The 27,958-nt window shown below is 49.8% G+C and overlaps 14 protein-coding genes across 14 annotated transcripts; 5 read left to right on the plus strand and 9 right to left on the minus strand.

Annotated features, from left to right (window-relative positions):
* Window positions 1-36: 36 nt before the first annotated feature.
* On the minus strand, window positions 37-907 carry BDV14DRAFT_199530 (type 1 glutamine amidotransferase; the record flags this gene model as incomplete). The annotated part of the gene is made up of 3 exons (XM_073773286.1): window positions 37-333; window positions 393-619; window positions 673-907. 3 exons carry the CDS (start codon window positions 905-907, stop codon window positions 37-39), a joined length of 759 nt encoding a protein of 252 aa, XP_073628721.1.
* A 297-nt stretch (window positions 908-1,204) lies between these two features.
* Window positions 1,205-2,026, minus strand: BDV14DRAFT_199531 (uncharacterized protein; the record flags this gene model as incomplete). Its single annotated transcript, XM_073773287.1, has 1 exon — window positions 1,205-2,026. One exon carries the CDS (start codon window positions 2,024-2,026, stop codon window positions 1,205-1,207), a length of 822 nt encoding a protein of 273 aa, XP_073628722.1.
* A 1,401-nt stretch (window positions 2,027-3,427) lies between these two features.
* BDV14DRAFT_199532 (uncharacterized protein) lies at window positions 3,428-3,738 on the minus strand (the record flags this gene model as incomplete). Its single annotated transcript, XM_073773288.1, has 3 exons — window positions 3,428-3,496; window positions 3,570-3,670; window positions 3,723-3,738. The coding sequence occupies 3 exons, from the start codon at window positions 3,736-3,738 to the stop codon at window positions 3,428-3,430; spliced, it is 186 nt and encodes a 61-aa protein (XP_073628723.1).
* A 1,692-nt stretch (window positions 3,739-5,430) lies between these two features.
* Window positions 5,431-6,743, minus strand: BDV14DRAFT_199533 (uncharacterized protein; the record flags this gene model as incomplete). Its single annotated transcript, XM_073773289.1, has 5 exons — window positions 5,431-5,840; window positions 5,897-6,082; window positions 6,130-6,296; window positions 6,344-6,543; window positions 6,594-6,743. 5 exons carry the CDS (start codon window positions 6,741-6,743, stop codon window positions 5,431-5,433), a joined length of 1,113 nt encoding a protein of 370 aa, XP_073628724.1.
* Window positions 6,744-7,792: 1,049 nt separating this feature from the next.
* Window positions 7,793-9,517, minus strand: BDV14DRAFT_189329 (general substrate transporter; the record flags this gene model as incomplete). Its single annotated transcript, XM_073771180.1, has 5 exons — window positions 7,793-7,909; window positions 7,975-8,330; window positions 8,377-9,188; window positions 9,238-9,380; window positions 9,428-9,517. The coding sequence occupies 5 exons, from the start codon at window positions 9,515-9,517 to the stop codon at window positions 7,793-7,795; spliced, it is 1,518 nt and encodes a 505-aa protein (XP_073628725.1).
* Window positions 9,518-10,454: 937 nt separating this feature from the next.
* On the plus strand, window positions 10,455-12,413 carry BDV14DRAFT_208523 (SDR family NAD(P)-dependent oxidoreductase; the record flags this gene model as incomplete). Its single annotated transcript, XM_073775423.1, has 3 exons — window positions 10,455-11,048; window positions 11,098-11,241; window positions 11,589-12,413. 3 exons carry the CDS (start codon window positions 10,455-10,457, stop codon window positions 12,411-12,413), a joined length of 1,563 nt encoding a protein of 520 aa, XP_073628726.1.
* Window positions 12,414-13,357: 944 nt separating this feature from the next.
* BDV14DRAFT_172053 (O-methyltransferase) lies at window positions 13,358-14,219 on the plus strand. Its single transcript, XM_073768528.1, has one exon. The coding sequence runs from the start codon at window positions 13,409-13,411 to the stop codon at window positions 14,078-14,080; it is 672 nt and encodes a 223-aa protein (XP_073628727.1). The 5' UTR covers window positions 13,358-13,408; the 3' UTR covers window positions 14,081-14,219.
* A 571-nt stretch (window positions 14,220-14,790) lies between these two features.
* Window positions 14,791-15,456, minus strand: BDV14DRAFT_199538 (uncharacterized protein; the record flags this gene model as incomplete). The annotated part of the gene is made up of 1 exon (XM_073773290.1): window positions 14,791-15,456. The coding sequence occupies one exon, from the start codon at window positions 15,454-15,456 to the stop codon at window positions 14,791-14,793; it is 666 nt and encodes a 221-aa protein (XP_073628728.1).
* Window positions 15,457-16,708: 1,252 nt separating this feature from the next.
* Window positions 16,709-17,984, plus strand: BDV14DRAFT_199539 (uncharacterized protein; the record flags this gene model as incomplete). The annotated part of the gene is made up of 3 exons (XM_073773291.1): window positions 16,709-16,743; window positions 16,803-17,075; window positions 17,141-17,984. 3 exons carry the CDS (start codon window positions 16,709-16,711, stop codon window positions 17,982-17,984), a joined length of 1,152 nt encoding a protein of 383 aa, XP_073628729.1.
* A 788-nt stretch (window positions 17,985-18,772) lies between these two features.
* Window positions 18,773-20,405, plus strand: BDV14DRAFT_172054 (class I SAM-dependent methyltransferase). The gene is made up of 10 exons (XM_073768529.1): window positions 18,773-18,898; window positions 18,956-18,987; window positions 19,046-19,108; window positions 19,169-19,194; window positions 19,239-19,261; window positions 19,314-19,513; window positions 19,564-19,704; window positions 19,766-20,033; window positions 20,082-20,233; window positions 20,290-20,405. Exons 1-10 carry the CDS (start codon window positions 18,860-18,862, stop codon window positions 20,327-20,329), a joined length of 984 nt encoding a protein of 327 aa, XP_073628730.1. The 5' UTR covers window positions 18,773-18,859; the 3' UTR covers window positions 20,330-20,405.
* Window positions 20,406-21,857: 1,452 nt separating this feature from the next.
* BDV14DRAFT_51055 (uncharacterized protein) lies at window positions 21,858-23,009 on the minus strand. Its single transcript, XM_073776936.1, has 3 exons — window positions 22,499-23,009; window positions 22,184-22,446; window positions 21,858-22,111 (listed from the first exon to the last, which is right to left on the minus strand). Exons 1-3 carry the CDS (start codon window positions 22,890-22,892, stop codon window positions 21,962-21,964), a joined length of 807 nt encoding a protein of 268 aa, XP_073628731.1. The 5' UTR covers window positions 22,893-23,009; the 3' UTR covers window positions 21,858-21,961.
* A 206-nt stretch (window positions 23,010-23,215) lies between these two features.
* BDV14DRAFT_172062 (glutathione S-transferase family protein) lies at window positions 23,216-24,614 on the plus strand. The gene is made up of 5 exons (XM_073768530.1): window positions 23,216-23,561; window positions 23,619-23,843; window positions 23,897-23,954; window positions 24,008-24,172; window positions 24,225-24,614. The coding sequence occupies exons 1-5, from the start codon at window positions 23,466-23,468 to the stop codon at window positions 24,437-24,439; spliced, it is 759 nt and encodes a 252-aa protein (XP_073628732.1). The 5' UTR covers window positions 23,216-23,465; the 3' UTR covers window positions 24,440-24,614.
* A 148-nt stretch (window positions 24,615-24,762) lies between these two features.
* Window positions 24,763-25,203, minus strand: BDV14DRAFT_199543 (uncharacterized protein; the record flags this gene model as incomplete). Its single annotated transcript, XM_073773292.1, has 2 exons — window positions 24,763-25,062; window positions 25,111-25,203. 2 exons carry the CDS (start codon window positions 25,201-25,203, stop codon window positions 24,763-24,765), a joined length of 393 nt encoding a protein of 130 aa, XP_073628733.1.
* A 470-nt stretch (window positions 25,204-25,673) lies between these two features.
* On the minus strand, window positions 25,674-27,892 carry BDV14DRAFT_172065 (amidase family protein). The gene has a single exon (XM_073768531.1). The coding sequence runs from the start codon at window positions 27,853-27,855 to the stop codon at window positions 25,801-25,803; it is 2,055 nt and encodes a 684-aa protein (XP_073628734.1). The 5' UTR covers window positions 27,856-27,892; the 3' UTR covers window positions 25,674-25,800.
* Window positions 27,893-27,958: the final 66 nt, after the last annotated feature.

The raw sequence follows: 27,958 nt of genomic DNA on the forward strand, positions 1-27,958 counted from the left end.
ATATCACTTGAGCTTCTGACTATAAATATGGAATTCCTAGCGTAGTTCATCCACCAGGAACTGCCAGATAATTTGAGACAACAAACCACCGTCATGCGGTACCACCGCCCTACGAATCGCACCTTCAAAAAGCGCATCATCGAAAATCCCTTGCTCATGGCGAGTGTTTAGAATAGTGGACATAATGAATGCGTCAAACTCAGGATGGGCTTGTACAGATAGAATCCGCTTCGGCAAGTAGAAGCCCTGGGTTGCGCAGCGCGGACTGCTTCCAAAGCTCTCAATTCCAAGAGGAAGGTTGGTCACGATGTCGCGATGCATCTGGTGGAGATTCTGGTTCATTTTCAGTATCAACAATAGGACCAATATTATCGGACAGGGTGAATTCTTACAAGAGACTCAACACCGAACAGTTTAGATCCGATGGGAGTCAGGTTAACCTTGTCAACGGAGACTTCCCAGCCTTTTGGGTTCCTATCGACCCTGCCGCCCAATGCGCGTCCGATAATCTGGTGACCGAAGCATACACCCAATATCCGGACAGAGCTGGTATGATAGGCTGATTTGACGTATTCGAGAAGCCGTAGAATCCAGGGATCATCACCGCCAGCGTTATGCTCTGGAACAATTAGGCACGAGGGATAGCGTCAACTGGGGCCACACCACACTTACTACTCCCGGTCAGAAGAATGCAATTCGTCGCGTCCAAAAGGGGTAGAGCCTCCATGTTAACCACGTTGCAAGTTGTGATTTGTAATCTAACTTGCGCAGCTCCTCCATGGTCTGAATATGTCTCTCGACCAAGACGAAGAAAAGAGGTGAAGATATCGCCGTATGTACCTCGTTCCTGGACGATAGACCCAAGAGGCGTATCACATTCGAGGATCGCGACGCGATAAGTGCGCATGGTGACTTGTCCGAGTACGAGGCAAGGATAAAATGAGTGTTATTCAAGGCCAAGGTTAGGAACCGTAGTCCAATATCAGCACTGTTACAACAATATTCAGCCATGGTCGTGCTATTCTATTTAATGAGCCATATTGAGTACAGCTTAGATGTGGACCTTGATTTAGCTACGAGCTTCTCCCCCACACCCTACCAAACTGTCCAATCGAAGATTGTACCGCGCTACTAGTAATACCCGACCAGCGCTGAATTTGATGTGCTCGTGCCACGGGCTTGCTAAGCGTACCGGGCGTGCTTTTTAGAATCGTTCGACGTCTTTAAACCCCTGTGATTCCCAGATAGCCTCGGCGTAAGACTGGAGCGCCGGGCCGCGTACTGAAAGAATGGACTCTCCGTCAGTGCTGGGAGGGCACAAGAAGACTCTTTCAAACGAAACTTCGAGAGGATGGTTTGTGATTTTGACTGCATCCGGCGATTTTGTGATTTCAACGCGCTGTTCGCGCGATGGTCGGCCCATCTTCATGACCCATTGCTCAATGGCAATCTTGGGCATATTGCGGTCGATGTCGACTGTGAAAACGATCTTTACGTCTCCACCTGAACCCCTTAACCAACACCGGATGTCGGAGATGAGCTTAGAGCTTGTTTCGGAGAAGCTCACTTCAAGGGCAATGCTCGGCCATTCAAGTGCCCGGTCTTTGGGGAGTCGAAGGGGACGCCAAACTTGATCAGGAACCTTGCATCCATTTGCCATTTGGTGAGCGCCTCCATAGGTCCGGAGTTTTAATTCGTGCGGGGCGATAGCGTTGTGCAGAAGTACGCCAAATTCGAGCACCGCAGCATCATGTGGCTGTGACGGGGCCATTCTGAGTATCAGTGCTTGCAGTTCGTTGTCGTAGGACGAGACGCTCGAAAATGGGTGTTGGTCGCTTTTCAGGAAATCACTCTCGAATGTTTCCTTGTTGACATTAGTGAGTACCAACCACTCACAGCAGCATTCGGGTGTTTGGATTTCATGCTGAAAGTCTCTCAGGAATCGCTCTTTCCCTTGGTAGGTGTATTTGGGGATAGGGCAGGTGCAATTCATGAGATCTCCTAGGAAGCCGCGTTTATCAGTCATGGCCGCGCTACTCATCTGTATGTTCATTGTCATGAAGCTGCAAGTTTGTCAATTGTGGGAGTAATGCAGTGCATATGCGGGGTGAGGTTAAGCTTTGCATGATGACGCGTCAAACCCTTCCATGGAACAGGTATATTATGCCAACCAATCGTCTAGCTTGATAGTTCCATTTTCATTTTGTTTTTAAATTTTTGTGTTCTTCTTGAATATACTATGGTTATTAAAGAAGTATAGGTTATTAATACTGTTAAATAGCCATTGGTATAGCGGATAAGAACGATGTTGTTCCAGCCGGTGTTAACCAATATCAACCACACTATAATCATTATAAAAGTGAAGGCATTCAGACTAGTTATTTTTTTTTAATTAAAGCAGGTGGACCTCACAAGATGATTATATGCCATGCCAACCCATGCAGGCGTCGGAAACACACCACTGCCGCAAGGTTAAAGAGAGTACACAAATGAACACCGCACAGAAAATCAAATCATCATCTCCACTGAGGCGCCGAGTGGAACCATTAAATAGTAGCAATATGGCAACTTATAGTGTGATGACAGTTTTTTTTTTTCCATTCCATAGCCATGCAATCTGGCCATGTATAGCACGACAACACTTTCAATTTCATTTGACTAGCTGCGCAATATCATCGAGGAAGTCGCTTACCCTCCTCCCGAGAAGACCCTGGAAAACGCTCAGTCCTGTGCAAATAGAATAACAAATAAAGCGCCACATCAGAAGCAGCTCAACCTGTTTTCCTGAATAAGAGCCTCCCGCAACGGCTTGACCGGATCCCAAATATTATCGCCAACCAATGTTCGTCCTACGAGGTTATCAAACAGGGGTTTGAAATGTGGCTTTAGGTTCCGTAACTCGGGATCGTAAGCGTCGTAGAAGGAGGCGAGACGATGCAACATTGATAACCAAAGAATCTCCAGGTATTCAGGGTGCTTATAGTCCCTACAACTAAGCACCATCAATGCCTCACACATGGCTAGTGGTGTTAGAACTCGAACGTCGTGACTGTCTCTCAATGACGCGGTCAAAGTACCCATATTCGGACCCTTAATTCTTTCATCGCTCGACAGGAAACTTCCGGCCATCCAAGGCAGGGTTCTGGACCGAGATTTTTGGCAGGCATGGGAGTAGACGCGAGTGCCTGTAAAAAACCAAGACCTTATACTCATGGTCCCCCGAGTCCATGTCCGAGTGGAAATGTGCGGCTGAAGCAGGGCGACAGCGACCATTATACCACATGCCTTGCCGTTCATTGAGCAGTATATTCTCCTCCCTGTTCGGAAGCGAACAATTTGAGAGAGTGCATGCTATATAATTGGCATTGTCTGCATTCTGTATAGCAGTCACAGCGGCATTGACTTAGCACGGGCTGTTGGACTATGCTTAAAAGACCTTGGCCGGATGCGCAAGAACGTCGCTTACTTTGTCATCTGGGACAACAAAATCCACTTCCTGTTGGAGTTAAATAAACTGAAAGTGCCAAACATATGAATGGTTACTAAATTCCTCTCCCTCCAGGGCGGACGGTTCCCAGGATGAAATTGTCATGACCCAGAAAGGCAATCGCCAGCCACCCCCAGAGTCCGTAGGGGATAATGTTGGTTTGGAAGATGCGAGCAATATTGACTGTGATTCAAGTTAGGATATATTGCAGCAGTAAAATGACAAGTCAACAAACCTGCAAGCTCAGACATCTTGGGTATTGGAACCGTGTGATACAAATACTCAAAGGCAATGGCGATTTAAAGATCCCTTTTCCAACAAGCTGATCACAGACTTGTTCGAATATTCAGGCTTTTATATCGTACCTCGCTTAATTCATTGTCGGTTGTCTGTTTCCTGTTATTAAAGGATGATGGAGACAAAACAAAGAGTATAAGGGCTTGCCCTCTACAGTGACCATGGTTCGACTTGAATGGCGCGGTATGCAATAAAAAAATACAATGGCCTTCCCGAAGCACCTCATCATTCAACTTCAGCGCACTTGGCCCTGTAGCAATACGTTTGGGAGGGTCATTTCAGCAGGTTAAGAATGTTGACCAATGGAAATTACAGAACCGGGGACAGTGAATGACGAGGGCATGTAGACACTCCGATGTGAAAGGCCACGGCATTACTTGCAGGACCTTGAAATTGCAAATGCTATGTGAAGGATACTCCCTCTGATGCGACATTCTATTTCTCCTCGTATCGCAGCGAAAGAGAACAACCCGCGGAATAATATCGCTGCCGCAAACTAAACAAGAGACTACGGACGGTATGCCTGCCACTAGAGCGCAAAGACAACTAACTCTTGATCTAGTTTTAACTGTTTCTGCGGTAAATCCTCACTGAGTTTCCCTTCTTCGATCAATTTCTCGCGAAGTTGCTTAGCTGGATCCCAGATGTTGTCACCAAACCCTTGTCCGGCCCACGAGACTATCCCAAAGTGGCCTGAACAGGCGATCCAAGTAGTGCTTCAGCCCGGTGTCATAGAAACAGTCCAAGCAGCCTAGAACTCTCTTCCACGAGCGATCAAGATATCCGGCGTGGCCCAGGTCCCTGCAAACGAGCACCATTAAATCCTCACATGACGCCACGGGCGTAAGGATCTTGATAGAATACAGCCCCCTCCAAGCGGCTGTTGATGTGCCAACATTATCCCGTCTGAGTCGCACGTCACTAGAAACAGTGACGTTTTTATCATTGACGGCGGGAATGGCTCGCGGGATTTTTGAAAGACATGGAAGGAGGCGTGACTGTCTATAAGACGAGCACCTTGTATCCTGGGTATTGGCCGTCCGCGTTGACATGGAAATGTGCCGCTCAGCAATATCAACTGGTAGGGCTTTGCAAATAAACGCAGAAATAAGATGATCAGTGAACAAACCTGGAAGGTAGGAAATTTCGATCCTTGAAAAAGCAGTTGCCGAGATTGGTACACATCTTGGTGTCGTTCTGCAGGTCGACGACAGGGCCTTTATAAGGTCTAGGCTTCTCCATATATTGGTTCTGGTCTTCATCGCCCCAGGCGGTCCGTTCCTCTTCGAGAATCAAAGACAGATAAATTGCCGGCCGACCAAGACATTCTCTGGGACGTCGAGTATAGAGATCCATGAAAGACGGATATCCTATGTAAGACAAGAGCACAATAAGTTTGTTAACACCTTCCTACTCGAATTACCTGGCTGCACTGGGAAGCTTTTTAATCCCGTAAAAAATCTATTCATAATATCATTCATCGGGGGCATGAGAGTCAAGGGGAAGAAATTGGTGAATTGGACGCATGGCGGCGTAGCGTCTAATGCGTGTTCATAAAAGGTATATTGAGAAGGAGACTAAATGGGTATATAGTAGAACAACAAGAGAAAGTAACAAAAGAAATAAAACCCGTTTCAACAACGCCGTCAAACGTGCTGCTTCGCCTTAACAGGCGGACTATCAGGCACCGATCCCTCCCCCGGCCGCCTCTCCTCATAGGAAACAATAACCTCCCTTACCTGGTAAATATTCTGCTGGTCACCACGGGGCGAAAGAATGCGTCTCGTATCAACATCCTCTCCCTCGTCGGCCTCGACGTTCTTTCCGTCCCGTCGAACTGCAGATGTAACCAGTGTATCCATCCCATAGCTCGGCTGTCTACTCCTGTTGCCACTGATCTTACCATATGATCCTGGGTTATTGTAGTTTGAGGCGTCTTTCGAGGAGGTGAGGCCACGGATGGAGCGGTAGAGAGGACGGAGGGCAGGTACGCTAACGCAGACGATTGTGGTTGTGAGTTCGGAGTTGGTCCAAATGACGGAGTCGGTTGTTGCGTCTATACGAGGGTTGTTAGTTCAGACCATAGTCGTTAGTCAATGGATGGGGACGTACATAGATAATCGGTTGACTCAGTCAATGCCCCGAGACCAGTTGTCCGAATAATACCGCAGATACCAGCAAAGACACCCAGACTGAGGGACATACAGATAGTGATCTTTTCCTTCCTTTTCATGTTCAACTGCCATAGGGCGTACCAGGGGAAGAACGCTAGGACAAAGTCGAGAACGGCGGACCATGCTTTACAATGTTAGGGAGAACATATCTAACGTGATGTAGATACATACCGCACATGACAGTCGCCACTTTCGGCATGGAGATGGGACAACCCTCGGACTTGACGCGAGAGTCCCAAATCGACTCAACAGGGGTACACTGCGCAAAAACAACAACGGCGAGCAGTATACTCAGTGCCATGATAGTGATGTTCCAGAACCACAGGAATGCCTTGTGCCTTTTGTTTGGTTAGTGAGTCCTACAGCTGGAGGGGGCCAGACGTACCACTTGTTGACGACGATGCGCATCAGAAAAGCAGAAACAGCGCATTTACTGATGCCCATGGCAACAGCGACCACACTTTGACCGCTTAGTAGCAACAGCATTCCACGACTGATCTCGTCGTCGGAAAGATCCGACGCATGGACGCCCATTCCATACGTCGCAGACGCAGTACATAGTCCCGCAAAGGCAACCATCAAGACCTTGACATCGTTAGGCGAGAGGGCTAAGGGGTATGTATATCTCAACTCACCCAAGTAATAACCAACAAAATATCATCCCAACCAGGATTCCTCAAAATCATTGTCCTCGTCCAGAACCGCAAAGCAAGGACCACCATGCACAAGAACGTCTCCATCCAAAGCACGCCAACGAGCGTAGGACCCTTTTGACGCAGCGCCATCTTGATCAGTGCTCGCGAATGCCAATTCTTCAGAAAACGGTAGGTGATGAAACCGTCTCTGAGTTATGAACCCCTAATATATTCTGCAGTTCGCGAACAGGCGGCGCAGGAATCCCAAGGAAAGGGGTCAGGGCAGGTCGTGCCAGGGCAAGTGACTACGGAGTACAGTGCAGTATTTTTACAAAAGGATGATGCTAAAGGTCTTCAGAGGCGAGTGACAGCGCCGATCATGTACTTTTTCCAACTAGATTTAGCTGGTGAATGTTTCAGTTCAGAGTCTTCACCCACTTTGAAGAAATCCAAAAGGGATTCCAGACAATGCCATTATCCTGTGAGAGGATGGGACGACATTTCCGTGCCTATAGTCAAGGCACCTCGGTTACCGTCCGTCGCACACTCCAGACTGCATCCAAGTGGATCTGGCAGTCCACTTCGGCGACCAACTGTCTTAAGCAGAAACGGGCCGCGCTGCCGATCCCACCGGGGAAGCCTCTTACGCACTCGCCGGCCGCGTAGTCCAGATCTAAACTGGCCCGATCATCTACTAACCAGCCACTAAGGAGAGATGGTGCGTAGGCTAGACTGGGATCTATTGTTAGCTAATCTACCAAAAACGCGCTATCCAGCTCGCCCTGCCGTGCTCCTGCCAAAGGTGTGCAAGCCTGTTAAGTTGCTAAAAGGCAGTCTTTGTTGTTTAATTAAGCGGGACACGTTGGTCTTGAATTAACGGCATGGCCGACAGGGATTATGATAGCTAAGCTGTCCCGTGGCATGCAAGAGGCGTTATTGCCAAGTGAATTAGATGAAGTGACATGGTTCATCACAGGATTGGGTATACCGGGCCTTCGGTTACTTGGACATTGTCGGAAATGCAGAATTCGGACTTCGGGGTAGATAACTTATTACGTAGATATATTCTTAACACGTCCAATGAGAAAAAAACAAAAAATAAGTAATCGCACAATCCCAAAACTCGCTGTGAGTCAATGGTACTACTTGGGTGTCCCGTCTCCCCACCCTCTATGCATGCACTCTCAAACTTGACCTACTCATGCGGTGGTGGTGTCAGAAACGCTTGCATCCTCGGCAGCAAGAGCATCCTGCAGCTCCAACTCCACCTTGTCACCGAACTTGGCGTTGATTTCCTCCAAGGTGAGACCCTGAGTCTGTAAAGTAAGGAGTTAGATCTGTGGAGCAAAAGGGGCTAGGGGCCAAAGGATCTCATCCTTACCTCAGGGAAGTAGAAGATAATGAGAACCGTCGAAACGACAGTCACGGCAACAAAAACCATGTAGTACTTCCAGCCAACGGTGGAAAGAGCCAGAGTGACTGGAGCCGTGTACGCAACCGCATTGCCGAAGAAACTGGCGAAAGCGATCGTGGATCCCTCGCTACGGAGATGGGTCGGCCAGATCTCGGACCCATACACGTAGGCCGTGCATTCGATGGTGGAGGTGAAAAAGGCACCGAAGATGAAGTACGTCGCGACGGCAGCGTTGACTCCAGGCTTGTAGTCGGATCCAAGGTAGTACTTGGACAGTGCTCCCATGACGGCAATGATGGCGGCGCTACCGAATCCACCGATGGCTGTAAATGTTAGCTCAGTCGAAAAAATAATAGTGGAGGGACTTACTCAAGAGCTTAACACGTCCAATACGATCCAATAAGAGAACGTTGATACCACAACCAATAATGGCGCAAATTGTCCAGACAACACCAAGACCAAGCTGCATGGTGGTATCGAAGCCGAGACTGCCCATGAGGGTCGGAACAAGGTTGGCAATAGCAGTGATACCGGTTCCTTGACCCATGACCCAGAGCAAAATCGAGCAAGCAGCACGCTTGCGGTGGGATGCGGTGCTCAGGATATGGATATAGCCATGAGGAGTGTTTTTCTCCAGCTCAACCTGCGCCTTGATCGATTTCAATTCGGCGTGCGCAAAGACGGCGCGAGTGTCGCTCTTGGTCTTATGGAGATACTCGAGAACGGACTTGGCCTCCTCATCGCGACCCTTTTGGAGGAGCCAGCGAGGGGACTCGGGGATGAAGGACAGGGACGCGAGGTGGATGACACCGAATCCAGTTAGGACAATAAAGATGCATCGCCACTGGACGGGAGAGTCGACGAAGGTAAAGGCAAGGGCGAAGACGGCGCACAGGATATAGGCAGTGACGACTCCGACACCTACCAGACCAACCATCTTACCACGAGTGTGAGGAGGAGAGACTTCACTCATGTAGACCGGGGTGTTGGAGAAGAGCATACCGCCGCCAATACCGCAGATGACACGGCAGACAGTGAACATAGGGACGTTGACGGATCCAGCTTGGAGTGCTCCAAAGATGATGACAATCACAGAAGCAGCCTGGTTTGCGATGCGACGACCGAACTTGTTCGACAGGGGGGCCTGCAAGATAGCACCGACAAGGGCACCTCCCAGAAATCTGAGATTGTCAGCATGAGCTCAAGGGCTTTCAGATTCTCTTAACATACCCACTGAGCATACCATCCTGGATGTTTGTCGCGTCTGGGGTACTCAGGAACTTGGCGATGAATGTCGGTTGGGACAAAGATCCGGAGAGGGCGTTGGCAGCGAAGCCATACATGAACCCTCCCAGACACGCCGTGACCACAACCTGAAAGGTTAGCTAAAGACACGCATGTGAGGATTGGGACCAAGTACCAAGATATTGATCAGACTGGTCTCAGGAGCATCCCCCTTGACACTGCGAACATCAACAGCAGCTCTTTCCTTGTCTTCTTTCTCAGTCATGTTGGCTGCTTTGTTCAAACTCCCTGCAACGATATTGAGAAATCAGAGGTGCGCGAGAAGAAGAAAACTCTTCACCCTACTTCCGAGGTCTTGTTATTTAGTACCAGCCCGCCCTAGGACTAGACGAGTTCGGCCTCAACTTACCAGTTACCCCTGGCCCGCACCCGCTATGCTTTCCTGCCTTGGTCACCAACTGACCAACCTGCCCTAGCTCTACTCTATTTACAAACCTACCCTACTCAATCCTGGTCGCTCAGTAGTGCTGCAGGATCCTGCCGCGTGGCAAACAAGTGCGACAGGGGGTGGCATGAGACGGAGCACTAAGACTCTACAAGGCAAGACCTCTTAACATCCCGGCGGTTCTTTACCCTCAAAAACGTGGTGCAGATAGCGTGCAAGCGTTCTTCAAAACACATGGCTGCTACTAGCGCCATAAGCGAGCAAGGGTGCAGCCCAAATCCCGAGATTGGTACTTTCCTACTAGCCGATCAACCAATGGCATCATTTTAGTTCCCTCACTAGCTGCACGAGCATACTTAGCTTGACAGCTCGGCAAGATGCCGATCATGACCAAGTCTACACTTGAAAGTGGCCCCCTTGGCAAGGCACACAGGGTGGTCACAGTGGTGGCAGCGGGATCCACAGCGGTAAGACAGTATGGAGATAGGGCTCCTTTTCCTATTCGGAGAACCCCCTCCACTACTCTCAAACTAACAGCAACGGCCCGGCACAAGTCCAACTTCACGGCCCACCCCCAGGTAAAGTGTGTCACTTCTTGGGCTCCTTGCAGGATCAGATAATCTCTCAAGTGGCGGTCAAACAGTCCAGACTCGCTGCACATAAAGTCCCATCCCGCGACACCTTCCAGGCAGCCAATCCACGCCAACCCTCCTTTTCCTTCTGTCATTCAATTGATCTACATCACACATTTTGCACCATGGACTTTCCCGAGGCACCTATTTTCCCTGTCCTCAAGGGCAAGGTGGCGATTGTTACTGGTGGCGCGCAGGGCATGGGCAAGGCCACTGCTTCGGTCTTCCTTCGCGCTGGGGCCAAGGTTGTTATTGCCGATGTCAAAGCTGAACAGGGTGCGCAGGTAGCAGAGGAGTTCTCGTCGCTTGGTGAAGTTTGCTTCATCAAGACAGACATTTCAAAGGCAGAGGATGTTCAGAACTTGATCACCGAGACCGTCAAGGCATTCGGCCAGCTGGATGTAGCAATCAATAATGCGGCCCTTACGCCTGACTCGACGCCTCTCACAGACTTTGACGAGGACTACTGGCGTCGGCTGCTAGATATCAACCTGACTGGAACGGCCCTTTGCTGCAAGTACGCGATGCAGCAAATGCGCAAGCAAGGTACCAGGGGTTCGATCGTCAACATCGCCTCAATCAACGCATACATGCCTCAACCAAACATGCCCGCGTACACCGCGGCAAAGCACGCTCTTCTCGGACTGACGAAGCATGCCGCAACCGAGGGTGGTCCAACCGGCATTCGAGTCAACGCCGTTGCGCCGGGTGCTATTTTCGTAAGTTCCTCTCCCTTCGTAGCATGGCTCAACCTTCTAACCCGCGCAGAGCGACATGTCCGCCAAGGCGCTCGAGATCATGGGCACGACCCACGACGAGTTCGCGCCAAAGGTTAGCAGTCTGAACAGGTTCGGTCAACCGCATGAAGTCGCGCAGGCGTCACTTTGGCTGGCATCTGACAACTCGTCGTATGTGAACGGGATCAGCATCCCAGTGGATGGAGGGTTCTTGTCAAAGTGGTAGATTTACGATGTATATACCCTGGAGTCGTTGTAAATAGACACCTTCATATCAATATTAAATTAAAGACACGTGCATAACGGGATAGAATAACGTGCCCCTCTTCTGTAATAGAGTGGATCAAGCTCGATCCTGGCTGCTTGGGTCCGTCGCGTGGAGGATATATGATGTCCACGTCATGCCCCTCTTGCTCGTTTATTCTGAACACTCTCAAGCTCCGCAGTCATGGCTACTCCTCGCATCTATGAGGGCAAGCTTGCTCTTGTCACTGGGTCTGCGCGTAGTACGTATCACCAGAGATATCAACAACATTGACTAACAACTCAGGCATTGGTGCCGCCATCGTCCGCAACCTCGCCAGCAAAGGCTGCAATGTAATAATCAACTACGCAACACAGTCCTCAGACGAGCCCGCCGCAGCACTAGCCTCAGAGCTCTCAGAGACATACTCGATCCGCGCCCTCCCCATCCGCGCAGACATCACCACCAAAGAAGAATGCGAGCGGGTCGTCTCCTCAGCAAAAGAATTCTTCATCAACAAGGAAACAGGCTCCTTCCAAATCGACATTATCGTGCACAACGCCGCAATCCTCTTCATCGGCCCCCTTGAATCCGTTGTACCTCATGAATTCCACCGCATCTACGAAGTCAATGTCCTCGGTCCCATCCTCCTAACCGCCGCTTGCAAGGAGTACCTCCCCACCGACCGCTCCGGCCGCATCGTCATGCTCTCAAGCATAAACTCAAAGGTCGGCACAGAGCACACAACACTCTACGCCGGCACAAAAGGCGCAATGGAAGCCATGACACGCGTCTGGGCGCGCGAACTAGCAGAGCGCGCGACCGTCAACGCCATTAACCCGGGCCCTGTAATGACAGATATGTACCTCTCTGCGCCCGACGAGGTGAAGCAGGGTCTTGCACGGTGGAACCCACTTACGCCGTTGGTTCCTGTGCGAGATACAGATAGCCCTGAGGTACGAGATTTGGGGGAGAAGTTTGGCGGACGGGCTGCTTATGCAGAGGAGATTGCGGGGTTGATTGCGACGATCTGTAACCCGGAGTTCGGATGGTGTACTGGGAGTATTATCTCTGCGAACGGGGGGTTGTCGTTTAGTATTTAGGTGCTTATCTTTGCTGAATTTACTGCGTGTATCGTTATGATTATCCAACGAAGAGGTCGCTGCTTCAACTACCGATGTCCTTACTGTCTCGTAATTTAAACCATCTCTTCACTAACAAGTCCTACTGGGTGTGGGACCACTTATGTCGAAGTTGTTCTTGTAGTGCCACTCCAAGAAATTCGACACAATCCGGGGTACGGGAATGCCCGGGGCAAATATATATTTCCGATCCCAACCCACATACACGCCCCCAACACGTTAACGAGCAGCAATATTCCTCAGTAAAGGACACAAAGAGTGAACAAGGCCAAAATTTAGCACTTACTCCTCCCAATGCCATAGTGGGAACAGGAAGGTGCGGTGGGTACCAATGGGAGTGCTGGGTCACGCCTTCCCCGGGCGCATGGGACAGCGATCGAGCGGAGGAAGGAGCGACCTGCTCGGGTCAGATAGACTCATCATATGGAAGGAGAGACCTACGATATACCTACCTAGCTTAAGAGCTGGTTACTTGGAGACTGGTTGTCGACGCGAGTTACATTCTGAGGAGATCGAGATCAGGAGATCCTAGTGCATAATTAAATGTGTAGGGTGCTGACATAAAGCTGTGCAGATTTGTGCAGGACTCAAAGCATAATCCCGTGACATTCAATGCCTGTAAAGGGAGTAGCACGTCACTCCGGGGTATGCCATGCCCAGCGCTCAGAGGACCATTTATTATCAAGGGATGCATAGTGGAATGACGCTTATTTCCAATGGCCGAGGAGTCACGGCTCGGGAATTTGGCAAGAAAAGTCGAGGATAGACGGTCAACGCTGTCATGCTCGGCAAATTCACGGAGAAGCGGCTTATTGACGGACCTAAGACGGGGCTTCGGCTTATTCGTCACGATCTATAAAAACGTCTTATTCTCGACAGAAAGATGCAATCTATCAACAGCCATACTTCAAACATCTCTACAGTATATAAACAAATATTTTACTCCCCCAGAAATCATGGACCGCCTCTTCCAATACGACAACTTCAAGCTGGCCCCGGCCATCGACGCCCAAGCCCGAGCTGCCTTTCTCCCTCCCAACCCCAGGCTCGAGCAAGCCCTCACCAATTCAGCAGCGAAGGGCCTTCCCCAGATTAGCGTCCTCCCACTTGCTGCGCAACATCTGTCCATTCTGACCCAGCTCATGGGCGCCAAGACAGTCCTCGAAGTCGGAACCCTAGGCGGATACTCCTCCATCTGCTTCGCGGAAGCAGGCGCCAAAGTGACGAGTATCGAAATCGACCCAAAACACCGCGAAGTTGCACTCGAAAATGTCAAGGGCTTGGACGTCGACGTTATCCTGGGCTCCGCACTAGACGTCATGCCGAAGCTTGCAGAAGAAGGAAAGCAGTTCGACCTCGTCTTCATTGATGCGGAGTTTGACGAGAAGTTAGAACAATTTGACTGGGCGGTTAAGTTGACGCGCCCCGGGGGCTGTATTTTCCTTGATGATGTTGTTGCAAATATGATCAAGGAGGGCGAGACTGAGGCGGATAGCGAGTCCACCCTCACGAAGATTGGGAGGGATGAGAGGGTTACAGCTACTCTTATGCCGCTTGCGGTGTCCCACCCTATGTTTCCGACTGCATTGTTCAATGGGTTTGTGTTGGCTAGGGTGAACAGTCATTGATGCTGGCTCGGGGATTCAAGGCCTGGACCTGAAAGGCTGAGGTTATGGCGCTCGACAGCGCAAGAAACTCAGAATTGTTTTGTGCCAAAACCTGTCCTGTGTCTAGGGTATATAAGGAAAATATCGGTTTGATCATGGATTGTTATAATCGTGGAGTATCTCTATGGTGCAAATCCAACGTATAATTGTTTCATACAAAATTGTATCAAGTTCAACACAAATCCAGGACTCGACCCTAGAGAGAGCGATGTTTTTTTAGTGTAGGTAGTAGAAGATGTTTTCGATCTATAACGCACAAAGTGTTGAGGGTAAAGAACCTTGAACTTCCTGAGAATTAGCTGCCTCCCTTCTGCATATCGTTTGCCAGCACGTAGCAATATATGGTCTTGCCTACTTCAATGTCCCGGACATTTTGCAGCTCTACCTATACGTCGTATGACTTAGGATTTCAAGCATGTATATAGAATGAATACAGAGAAATAGTGGTGCCCCAATCTCTCATGCACCAGACAAAACAGGAACGCATTCCTGACCTCCAGGCGATTTGCATCGGTTCGGTAACCTCAGAAAGTTTCGGCACTAATATTGATAACAGGTTCCCTGCGTGGTAAGGGCAGCAGGCCGACATCTCGTAGGCTGCAGGTTGCCCATGCTCGAATTCAGAGTGAATGCAGGTACACCTGGGAGCTTAGCTATACACGAAAGCTCTCTTACAGCGAATGAGACCCATTCACAAAATTCGCGGCCCCTTTCTTTAATAGCAGCCGCACCTGTTCAACGGGCGGCAAGGGTTGACCTGGAGCTTGAATGACATGGAGCAACGGTAGAGTGAAAGAGGCGTGGTGCTCGGATTGTATCTGAGAATCCACCCCTGCCTCGAAGAAGGCCCGTAAGAGACCCCAGTCATCCTCAGGAGAGCAAATCCGCTTGACCAGCATTTTGTGAACCTTCTGCTGAACACCAGGGACATCAATCCTAGCCCCAAGCGCAAGTAATTCCCGAAAAGCATCAACTTGACCTCTTGCAGCAGCAATCATCAAGGTGGACGTCTCAAACCCCAAATCATATATCTTGCGTGCAAATTCCCTGGGTTGCGTCGGCGCCGTTGGCCGAGGAAACCTATACGGAATCCGAACGACACTCGCATCCACACCGCAGTCGACCACGAGCCGTCTGATAAATGGGATGAGGCCTTTTCGACATGCATGCGCCATAGCTCGATATCGAGGCCCGTGACGTTGTGCACTGAATAGTTCACGGTAAACTGCGCGGGTCATTGGGTGGCTGAGATCTCGTAGCTTGATGAGGTCTTCTTCATGCCAGACATACGCGGCGATGTTGTCGAGCAGCTCTTGCGGAAGATCGTTCTGGGACATCGTGAGTTGGAGGCAGCAACAGTGAGTGGTTTGCAAGTGAAGTCTGGCAGAATGTGTTATTCCTGCCTTTTCACCGAATGGGATGACTGTGCCGCGGTAATTGGAGGCTGAGATAGCGAGATGCCTAATGGATTGGCGTGCATGAGTTGACTCATTGCTTGTTGATTGATGATGATATTCCAGGACTTGCTCATAATCGCCATCTTAGTATCTTTAGAAAGAATGACTCTTCGAAGCGCAGCTGGTCCTTACTGATGGGCATCTGCGTCCGTAGGCTACGTAGTCTTAGGGCCTCCGCGGGCGAAACAAATCAGTGCTTCAGCTTCCCTTGAAAACTCCGCCCTGAGTGATGACGATCGACTGCGAACTCTATGCAGTCGCCCTGACTTGGGTTGCTTCGGTCGATCTAGACTCTGTAGGTACGTGATGCTGTCTACAAACACGTGGATGACGAAGCGGGGGTGGAGCGCAGATCCCCCATAAACCAACCACTGGGAAAAGATCCCAGCAAAGGGTCTCAATATATCAACGGCGAAAACATGTTCTTACGCGGTGAACGCCTCTATTGCCTTATAATTGAAATGTTGTTGCGATAAATCCAGCATCGCGCGTGTTTCAGCCATCGGCTTGGCCAATTGTCTCAGCAGCCCTAATAAGTCTGGAACGGTCCTGGAAACGAGGCGATGGCGTTTCATCGAAGATCGACAAGATCTCGGCCCAATCGACCGATGTCTAGAGAGCCGCAAAACGATCACGTTCCATGATCTCCCTGCATTTCAAAAAAGGTGGTACGTGGGCGGCTGCCTCACCCTGCCCGCGTAATCGCGTCTCAGCACTTCCATTGCGAGAGATTTGTTGCAGGTATGAGCACGATCGGAATAATCAAGTTGACGTTTTCGCCCAGCCAAATAATACTATTGGAAGGAACTATCGTATTTTGCGATTTCCTCACTAACGCCTCAATCAAAGCATCATATCCAGGCACCTGCAGCTCAATGTCATGCCCGCACGGGCCGTAAAGCAAGGCTGATCGCCACACCGTTTAATGATCCTCGGAGGACTGAATCGGATGGATCGAATTGCAAGCACCTGGAACAAGCTTAGCCGTTCGTTTCACATTTCCCCAATCCCTGCATTATCTCCCCAGAGTCGCGTACAAAATCTGCGGTGCCCCCCTTCTGGACTTCTCACCTCCACCACACCAACACTAAATCCGACTTCCTCATCCACATTCCTTTTATAGGTCCTCGCCATGGGCTCATTCAATACACCGGATTGGCTAAGAGTGTATGTTGCCCATCTCACTGGTCATATTTGTCGCTATTTTCACCTGCTAACCTGGCTAGCATCCTAACGATTCTAACAACCGCGTCCTTCGTCCCCCAGCTTTACAAAATCTGGAAGCGAAAGTCTGCCGCGGGAATATCCCTCTCATATCTCGTGATCAACACGATATGCGCAACAGAGCACTTTACAGACATATTCTTTCTTCTCGTCAACAACAGTACGGATCCCAATGCCGGTCCCGACGCCGAGCATTTCATCCATAGTCCCAAAAAGGCCAGCGACTGGATAAACCTCGCGCATGTGGCAGTCATCTGGTTTTGCTTTTGCGTGCTGTAAGTCATTTCCGGATATTGCCGTTCGTTCAAAAGACAAAGGCTAATACTAGGCTCTTGACCAGCTTCCTATCAACAATCTGGAACGCACCAAAAGAAAAGCTCAAGCACAAAGTCATCACCATCGCCCTCTACGCCAGTTTCCTCGGCATCTCGATCGTCCCGCTATTCATCGACGCGACGACAAATACATTCGGCTACTTCCACCCAACAGAGTACAGAAAGTGGCCCATCTCATTATTCTTCTACGGCCACTTCTTCTACATCCACCCGATCATCACAGTGCTTAGCGCCCTGTCACTCCTCTTCCAAATCTGGGAGATGAAGGCCTCCTCGAAGACTGTATCTGGTGCGGACATGGGGGTTAGTCTTATTGGTCTCGGGGTACAAGCCATCATCTTCGGATTAAATGGGATCCTCTGGTTCGGGCGAATCAACCTTGATTCAACTCTTGCGTCGAATAGTTTTGCGTGGTATCGTGTTCTTGGATGGCCGATCGTCGACGACTTCATCTTCGCTGCCGTCCAAGCAGTCTTATTCTTCATCGCCTTACTATTCCGATGGAAGAAAGCGAAGGCTGCCCCTGAATCCCCCGAGTCCTCAGAATCAAAAGCGCCATCCGTCTCAAGGTCCAAGAGCAAATTCAGCAAGCACGCCGACGTGGAAGAGCGGGAAGAGCGCAACTACCGGGACGACGAACTACTGAACTATAGCCATAGCAGACGGAGGGGCCGCCACGACCGAGAGCCTATCCCTTCCTGGCGTGAGTATTTCCCGTCGCGATGGAGTCAGAGTAGTACGGGGAATATCGGTGTGCGATGGACGAGGAGGTACTTTCCACGGCGGCCACGGGCCAGAAGGGGCTCAGGGGACTGGGAGTCGTTGAGGTCTGTGGAGCGGGGTCGATAGGGGGTTCTTTGTGTCTGTTCTCTTTTCTATTTTATTTTGTTATAGATTTTCTTTCGCGTTTTGGAGCTAAGACCATATACCCATTTCCAGAATACATTCAAGTACCTAGTACAAACCGGAGTCTTCTTTGGAGAAATTCAACGATAAATAGCATCTGCTGCTGATATTCCCGTCCTAGGTACTACCTCACAAGCTGCGTAGCCCTAAGCCGATACCACGTGAACAATTGGAGGTGGAGTGCAAGTCATCGACAATAAGAATAAACACTTACTCTGCCGTTCCAACGGGAAGGTAAGCTTCCCAAACGTCACCGCGTCGGTGCAACCCGATTGTGCCAATATGCGATCAAGCTTCCTGTTGTCATTGGTTGCAAGATTGCTCGAGCAGCTGCATGTAGGCAGTGTTGCAGTTTCTGACCAGGGTATAAGCATTCGCTTGGTTTCAATTTGGACTTGCTCCATTGCTTGCATGTGTTTGTTACATCAAAGTATCGTCGTTACCTAATGCAGGTCACTCTATCTTGAAGTACAAGAAAAAGTATTCCAGGGGTAGGTAAAGAGAGCCGAATACTATTAAGAAGTCCTCATTACACATTCGTCATGTCCCAATGAATAGCTAGGGTATGGTAGTTGGCCTTGGGGCGAGGAAATCACCAGTAAAACAAGCGAGACATTTGCTCGCAAAAGCAAAAACCACCGAGTCAGCGACTCACATGATCTCAACCTGTTTGCCAATTGAGCATCGTTTGCCAATAAAATGACTCCGCGGGGAACTAGTGCAAGCCAACCCCGCGATCGGTGAGAGAAACCGATAGACTGGCAAGCCCGATCTGTCCCACCGTTCCAATTCTCTTTCAACTTCAAAAACCAAGCACCATGTCGCAGCAGGAGCCAGAGCAGGTCATTGAGATTGAGGTATGCCCAAACCTTGGACACTCGTGGATCTCGAACAAAGACTGACGCGCGCGGTAGGACGACGCCGATTCGACGCTCGGATCGCAGATGCAGGACCCCCTTTCCCCAGTCCAGTCCCACTGACCGCTGTTGACTAACTCTTCCCAGTGCCGCCAGTGAGACTGCTTCGCTGAGTAGTTTAGTCTTGCAGTTTGAGTATGAGAATGGACGGTATGTTATTCATATCTTACTCTTTGCCTGAGAACTCTGCTGACAGTGGTGGGTGTAAAGGAGGTATCACTCGTACCAGTCTGGCCGTAAGTGGAGCATCCTTTTCTTGCTCCTTTACTAATGAACCAAGATTATGCTTTTCCAAATGACGAGGTATCTATTTCTTTGTTCCTTTGATTCTATGTCTATGTTCTAACAATGTCAGGATGAACTCGCTCGCATGGATCTCGAACACCACATCTTCCTGCTCTTGATCGATGGCGAACTGCACCTCGCCCCACTGAAAGACCCTCAGCGGATCCTCGATCTCGGAACAGGAACCGGTATCTGGGCTGTCGATGCTGCAGACAAGTATCCGTCCGCCTCTGTGCTCGGGACCGATCTCTCCCCTGTACAGCCGTCATTGTACGTTATGCGACCGAGCAGAAACTGGAAAAGAATACTAACCACTATAGCGTCCCACCCAATCTTGAATTCCAAGTCGACAACTTCGAGGATGAATGGACATTCCGCCAAAATTCGTTTGATCTAATTCACTCCCGACTACTACTCGCCAGTGTATCGGACTATCCGGCCCTTTTTCGCAAGGCACTAGGGTAACAAACCCTCAAACTGACCCTATTACCAATTGCAGCTAACCACCTTTACTGGTTCTAGGGCTTTAAAGCCAGGCGGCTACCTCGAACTGCAAGACATCGACCCCGGCTTCGAATGCGACGACGACTCCATACCCGACGATAGCAGCGCGCTACAATGGTCGAAGCTCTTCTTCGAGGGCTGCGAGAAGATCGGTCATCGCATCCCCGCACCAGAGGAATACAAGACAATGATGGAGGAAGCGGGATTTGTCGACGTTAGGCTACGCGTTATGAAGAGGCCGACGAACGTCTGGGCAAAGGAAAAGCACATGAAGCGGCTGGGATTGGTACGTTAACAGCATAGCAGTGTCGAAAGGAGTTCTAACAATCTATAGTATACGTTGACGAACCACCTGAACGGCCTCCACGGATTTACCATCGGGCTCTTTACTCGAGTACTCGGTTGGTCTCCGTCGGAGGTCGAGGTCCTGATCGCAAAGTGTAAGAGGGAGTGGAAGGACCCTTCCATCCATGCTTACCAGAAAGTGTATGTCTCTCAAGCACTTCCCTTTCGCTCAGCCTTTTCCACTAACTTGCGAACAGTCTGTTTGTCTATGGAAAGAAGTCCGATACCACTGCTTGACTTAGTTTGCTCCTTTAATTGTCAAAACTACATGTTTCCAGCGCAATGCACTGTTTATCACGATCAGTTGACCCACTCTGTCTTCAATAATATTCATCTTTGCCATTCCATTTGATAAGACCTCACCTTTCTCAAGCCTCCTCAACCAGCTCCTCCAGCAAAGCCTTCAAATCATGCCTCCCATCCGTCCGTCGAGGCGCCAACCTCGTCGACTCCAAAAACCGCCCATGAACAGACAAATCATGCATCTTCAGCTCAGCAAGCTCCATAGTATCAGGACCATGCATGACATCATCCTTAATCTCCAGGAACGGAATCCCACGGTAAACAGAGACCTGTGTAAAGTGCCTCCACTTCGAAAACCTCGCCTTCTTCAATATCCATCCAGTCTTTCCAATCCGCGAAGTTTCTATCTTGAATCTTACGTTCCTTGAGTAGTCCGGAACCAACGTAAGCTGACAATTATCGCGGATGGAGTGCATCCAGTCTACACCGACGCCAGGGAGGATCGGCTCCTTTGCTTCAAGTCGCAGCCGCCACGTAGACGTTGGGACCTAGAAAGCGATGGTCAGTTCGTAGGTGTTGCATGCTTATGTTGTAATTCTTTGAGTAAGACGTTTGAGGAGTTCGCGGGATGTTTGGGCTGATCTGGATGGGTTGCGTGTGTCGATAAGATCGGTTGTTCCCGAGAGCTCGAGGCCTGTCTATTATTTGTTTAGGATTGACATTTTGGATATTGTGAGTGTTGACTTTGGGGAATTATGCTTTTCGCTAGCTGTTTGGTAACCATTCAATTCATATTTCAGCGGCTAGGTTTGTTAAAGGGCATTGTTCGTATTGACCGTGCTGAAGGCGTTGTTCTCTCCAAGACACCATAATCCAGAAAGCTGAAAGCAAGGCCTTTCAAAAATCTTTTCTTTCTAATCCCTCATAGAGCAAGTCAAAGGCATTGACCCACGGCATCTGGCGCACATGAACCATCACCTCCCGCCAAGAAGCAAGACCCCAATGTTGCGCGGCGCCCTGTATTAAAGCAAGTGCTTCGGAATCTTTGTCGGTTCCCCTCAATCCAATTCTACAGAGGACAAGAAGCCAAAGATACACTGGTAGCACGTTGACATCTTCATGCCAAAGTTTTGTATTAGACAACAGACCTAGCAAGGTCGATGTATATGAGGCCGCCGAACCAGGATACGCTCGGCATATTTGCTTGACCAATACTATCCAGATTATCTGCGCCAGTCGTAGGGCCTCTGCAATTATATGGGTTCCTGTTCCAGAATCCGGAGATATGTCCATAAGCTGATGGGCTATGGGGTTCAGATCAAGACCTATAGACTCCTCCTGTTGCCACGGAGACTCAGTACTGACGGCAATGCGATGTTCAACGGACGGAGCAACTGCCGCCAGGTCTCCAAGAGATAGCAGGACGTGGGCACCATGTCTGCTATTTCCAGGATTTATTTTGCCCCTCAATCTCACGAGCGACGAAGGCAAGGCATTGAGGGGATCCGCTGGTAATGGCGACGGCAATAGCAGATATGGCAAGGGAAAACGAGGTTTTGAGTTGAATAGTAAAGAAGCTGTCACATCGACCCTAGCAGAAAGTCCAATAAGCCCCATCCACAATCTTCAACTCAGGCCGCGGGTTAATAGGTACCAGAGGATCATGAGACCCAGGTCTCTATCATTCTGCAGATTCATGACCCCTCCTCTTGCAAATACGAGACGTTCTAGCCCGTCGAGATGGAGTTGAGCCTGGGCGTAGTCGGAAGATACCAACTATATTATGATCAGCAGTGTTACCAGAAGCTACTAAGTACCTAATTCGCATCATCAATCCATAAGTCTTACATTATAGCATATGCAAGCCAAAACACCCCGAATAACATTGTTAGCGGTAACCTGGCGAAGGTCATGTCCTGAAAGAATGGTCCCAATGCAGGCGATTGTTTCAGACATGCGTCGCAGGGCTATGATCTGAAACTCCTTGCTCAAGGCGGCAGTAATAGATTTAAGTAATTGAGGGCTTGTGAAAGCATCTCGGAAGTGGTGGAGGAAGGCTGATGCTCGAAAGGCGAAAGGGAACCAAAACCCCCCTTGAACCTGTTTGGCATCTGCTTCGTTGTTAGATATGGCTATCTATCATATGAAAGTTTGATTACTTACCCTTTGACACGAAATGTCTCCCTTCGCTTACGACAAACGCAATGCCGTATGCCGAGAATGTGTCCATTTCCCACTGTCTCTCCAACACCACGAGAGGATGCTGGTCCCAAAATGGCCGCTCTGGCGAGCTTGCTTTTCCTTGAATCTGAAACAATGAAGAAGGGGATTTAGTTTCTGCGTGCACCGCTGGGTCGCTGTCGCTTGTATCTTCTGTGCTGGGAGCCAGGGGGCGAGCCACAACCTCGAGTCGTGGATTTCGTCGCGCCTTTCGTCGGGACCTGCCAATTTCAAGCATTACATGTCTTCGGACGTCACTCTTGATTTTCTTGGTTTGGTATTCCGTCTTCGTCGGGCCATTTTGGTGGATGAAAAGAAAGGCCTTTTCCGGGCTCATTGCTCACACAAAAGGAACTCCGCAGTTTATGGAGAGCTGGAATTACCAGTTACTCATTGAGAAGAACCTAGAATGAAGTAAGGCATCCAACAGCATATTCTAACATTGCTTGATAATCCACAGTTCCTAGCAGAGGATTACCAATCTCTACTCTTGGCATTCATGGAGTCTGTGGCGTTCAAACAGCGTCAGCCCTAATCCAAAAGCAGTTGTCGGTCCCTAGCATCCTGCAGGCGAGCTATGTAATATTAGCTAAGATTGCGTTTAGTCCTATTGCGAAGTGGCGTGGTGTTCCAGTAATGGGGCATATGGCTCAAGGATGGACGACACGAATTTGACTGTAGAGAGAGATTTCGGTCATACTCGATATCCAATTTCAAATCTTTCTCGGTCTAACCACATTTTCCAATTGCTTTGAAGTTTCGGTTATTGTATACCCGGTGCCGCGCGCAGGCCAACATATATAAACTCCGTAACATCACCCGTCCTTGCAAGGAGAACATCGACACTCACCACCAACATTCTGCTTCAGAAAGTCCGACCTGATATATTTCGCAATATACCAACGTCGCGATGGCTTCTCAATCTGACATTACCATCTACACCGAAGGCACTCCAAACGGGCTGAAGATATCCATTGCTCTCGAGGAGCTGGGTCTTCCTTACAATGTACGGGCTGTTCCATACCATACTAGAGTAATGCTAACGGTACTGCGGAATAAACAGGTCCGCGAGATCGCACTCTTCAAGAATGAGCAGAAGGAGCCCTGGTTCCTCGAGATAAATCCTAATGGGCGCATTCCCGCGCTGACCGATAAAGATGAGAATGGCCAGGAGATCAAGGTGTTCGAAAGTGGTGCTATGCTCCAGTACCTCGTTGATAAGTACGACCACGATCATTTGATCTCTTATCCTCATGGGTCCAAGGAGCATTGGGAGGTTACCTCTTGGGTAAGTTCTCATACCACCAAATCTGCTTGACTCCATTTAACTTAGTGATCTAGCTCTTCTGGCAGGTTGGGGGTGTCGGTCCCATGCAGGGCCAGGCAAACCATTTCGCAAGTACGGCCCACAGCACTCTATAATCAGGGATATACTAATCTTCTATTGTCTAGGATACGCCCCCGAAAGCCCCTACTCGCGCGACCGCTACGTGAATGAAACCCGACGTCTCTACCGCGTCATGGACGCCCAGCTAGCCAAGAACCCATCAGGCTACCTGGTCGGGGACCGCGTCACCATCGCTGATATCTCAATTTGGCCCTGGGCTACGGCATACAGTAAGTCATTTTCCCATATATTTAGATGAAAGAAATTAACAAGCAATGACAGAGTACTCTGGCCTATCGACCGTAGACGAGTTCCCGCACGTCCAGGAGTGGATGTACAAACTCCTGGCACGTCCTGGATTCGAGAAGGGGCGTCATGTGCCGAAGCCGCACATCTATCTGAACATGAATGATCTTACTGAAGAGGAACTTAACGAAAAGGCGAAGGGTGGTGTGAAGTGGATTCAGGACGCGATGGAGAAGGAGGCTGCTGCTTGAACCTAGGCAGGACATTCGGCCTAGGAACGTTGAAATGGTGCTCAGCAATTATTGCTATCAACATGACACCATGACCACTTCAATAGCATTAATTCCATTGCCTAACTTTGGAGTTAATGGTCGTTTGTTAATACTAACCTAAAATCAAGTTAAAATAGTATTACAGACCCGATCCATGGTCAAATTGTCAAAAGTTTATTAAAGTATTATTGAACCTGTTTATGTGAAATACCCCTAATTTCTCCAAGAACGCCACATCAGAGCAACCACCAGCCCAAGCAAACAGTTCGTCGCCGACATATTTACGAGATAAATATCCCACCTTACGTGGGATAAATATATCGTGGCGACCAATCCCCCAGCTCACCAATTTCATCCTCCGTTTTGTTCTCAAGCTTCCAGTCCTCCTTGCCCTCAGCCCTGCGTCGGTTAACTCGTCGATAATACCAAGACATGAACAGGAAGATACAGATTGAAACAAAAGTAGCAGCAATGGACACGCCATAGCCAGTGTAGAAGTGCGGCCCGTCGGCGCTCTTGAACAGCCACGGCATAACGATGCCAGCGGTGTTGCCTATCGTATACTGCATGCCCGTGGCAAGGGCTCGTTTCGCGTATCGAGGCTTGTTACCTTAGTTAATGCGTTGAACTCCTGTAACATACTCCTGTACGTCATCGTTGAGCGATGGCCGATGGCGAGTAAATACCGCGACGCGTTCGAGGAGCTGAAAGAAAATCTTGACCGCGTGATGGCGGATGACCATTTGCAAGAGCAGGATGCCGCGCTTCCGGCCGCCAGTGGGGACAGCAGTTCGTGAAGCCCTCCACGAAAGCGCCGGGCTGGAAGATTATGAGCGAATGGTTCTGGATATGATGGGTGAAACCAGTGCCGTTGACTCCATCCCCCAAAGCAGTCAAGGAATTGTCAGCACTGGATTTGATTATGATATTGATTATGGCGATGGGTTGCAACTCGCAATGACGGTTCCGGACCTGCATCTCAATGCTCAATAACTGCGTGGTACGCCGCAGGAATCTGCATGCCCGAGTGGAGGGTACGTAACACATAGATATAGAGGGACATGGAGACGATGTTGGGAAGGAAGCTCTTGACCTTCGAGTAGCCAGGTTTAGTAGGAACACACAACAGACAGCGTGATCCGGCAGTTGCAATGCAGGGATTGAAATGCGCGGAAGGTGCGGTAGGGAGCATAATGCAACCTATAAGTCTAAGAACGGTTATATATTATGCTTTCTATTCCGTGTACTTTATGAGTGGATTTGCGTCTGAGGATTGACTATCGCCTAATGAACGTGTATGAGGAACTACAGGATAACAACTTGTATTTCCCTCCACCATCTTAGAACATGCCTAGCCATCCGCTAGGCCGGCCTCCAGGAGCAATCCTAGCTAGCATAACAACCATCACCTTGTCCCTAGCAACCGGTGCCCACGTTGGTTCACGATCCGGCCTGAGTAAGGGTTTCTTGGATTCCAGGTGGACGTTAAATTGGAAGGCAGTGCTTCCGTCTTCGCTTTGCGAGAGTCGGGTAATTGAAACATTTTCGGGGGGAACAGTAGCAGCATCCATCGTCACCTCTAGAAGGGGCAAATTGCTTGCTTCTGATTTAGAAACACAGATACGACCCTCGACTTTGATGTGATGCCAATCGCCATCAGTAGTAGCGGTGGTACTGACTACTTCTAGGAGTGGGCGAACACTGGCCATTGGAGGACCAGAAAGATATACAACGTCTGTAGAGAGAGCAGGAGTGTGACTCGGAGCAACGCGATGTTTCGTTTGCGCCTCAAACGCGTTTGCCCATTTGAGCAAATTGAGGTCATTATATGCACGACCAGCAAATGTCAGATTTATTGGCACGCGTTTGTCAGAGAGTACACCCATAGGTACCGATACAGTTGGAATTCCCAAATGACGAATTGCGCGGTTCCCATTGCTGTAGTAGACGCCATTCCTCCATGCCAGTCTAGCACCTTCGAAGACTTTGTCTGCATTGGCTGGCCCGACGTCCCCGGCTGCTGGAAAGGCGACGCAATCGCAGCCAAGCTGAGTGAGCCAGTCTTCCAGTAGAATTCTCCTCATTCCCTCCAGCGCGACTACTGCGTCCTCGAGACCGGGTATCGAGGACGTCTTCAACTCGTCCTTCAACTTGTGATACTGTATTGCATTTGGCTTTTCAAAGAATTGCAACTCAGCGTCAGTTCGGAGCCAGTCGGGATAGATATTTGAGGTATCGACTGCATGCAGATCAGGAAGCTTTGGATTATTGTTGTCTTTGAGGAAGTCGTTCCAGGCATGCGCGATCAGGGCGCCTCTCTCAATACTGTTCCATCCATCTGGCAGGCGGGAGCAGTTTTCTGGCAGCATGTCCGGGTTCTCGTATGCAGTTAAAGCGGGAAAGTCATCAACCAAGACAACTTCTGCTCCAAGGGACTCGAGGTCTTTGCGTGCTTCGTTCCAGAGTTTTAAAACGGCAGGGCTGGTTTCCACCTTCCTTGCGCCCTTTGGGGTGGGACCCCCAAGAAATATCCGAGGAACAGCGATTCGGAGGCCACTAAGGGATTTCTCTCCAGACACAGTGCTCACAAAGTCAGGCTTTCGGCCGTTCCATGGCTCAGGAAGGGTCACGAATTCCTGCTCCCGCCAGAACTCTCCGTTCGTGGTAGGATCCGGCACAGCGAGCACATCGAGCAACTGAAGAAGATCACGCATGGTCCTTGCATGCGGAACAGGAACGTCGCAAGTTGGGTAGAGCGGCCAATTACCTCTGCATGACAGCCACCCTCTTGACGGGGTATACGCGACCAGCGCGTTATTTGACGCCGGCGATCGACCCGAGGATACAGTTTCTGCACCAATTCCGAACGCCGCGAACGAGGCGGCAGTAGAGGCAGCAGATCCATTAGAAGACCCTGATGCAAATGCTGCCGCTAGATAATTTGGGTTATAGGGATTTTCTGCCCTTCCCCATATACCTCTCTGCATTCCGCCACAAGCCATGGAGGGCATATTGGTGCGACCGATCAATACTGCCCCAGCTGCCCTCAAGGTCCCAGCGATATAAGAGTCATAATTTGCAACAAGGTCTTTGAACGCTGGCGAGCCCGCCGCTACAGTCATACCTTTGACCTTGAAGCTATCCTTGATGGTATAAGGAATGCCATCTAGAGGCCCGGTGACTTTCGGGGTTGCACGGCGATCATCTGAAGCTGCAGCTTCATCGAATACAGATGTGTTGAGTGTGGGTATGGCATTAAGGGTGACATTGCGACAGTCGTATGTGCTGATGCGATGGAGATAACGAGCGACCAGTTCGACGCTGGTGATGTGGCCGGAGGTAAGGGCGGATTGTAGGTCCTCGATCGAGGCTTCAACGAGGTTGAGCTCTGCCATGATGCATTGAACGATTAGCAATAATATCACAAGAGCGACAAAGCCGCGATGGTAGTAACTACAATAGATAGGGGGTTAGATATGAGTTGGAGACCGGGGCGTG

The sequence above is a fragment of the Aspergillus stella-maris genome, assembly GCF_047715825.1.
Source record: "Aspergillus stella-maris strain CBS 113639 unplaced genomic scaffold BDV14scaffold_23, whole genome shotgun sequence".
Taxonomy (NCBI): domain Eukaryota; kingdom Fungi; phylum Ascomycota; class Eurotiomycetes; order Eurotiales; family Aspergillaceae; genus Aspergillus; species Aspergillus stella-maris.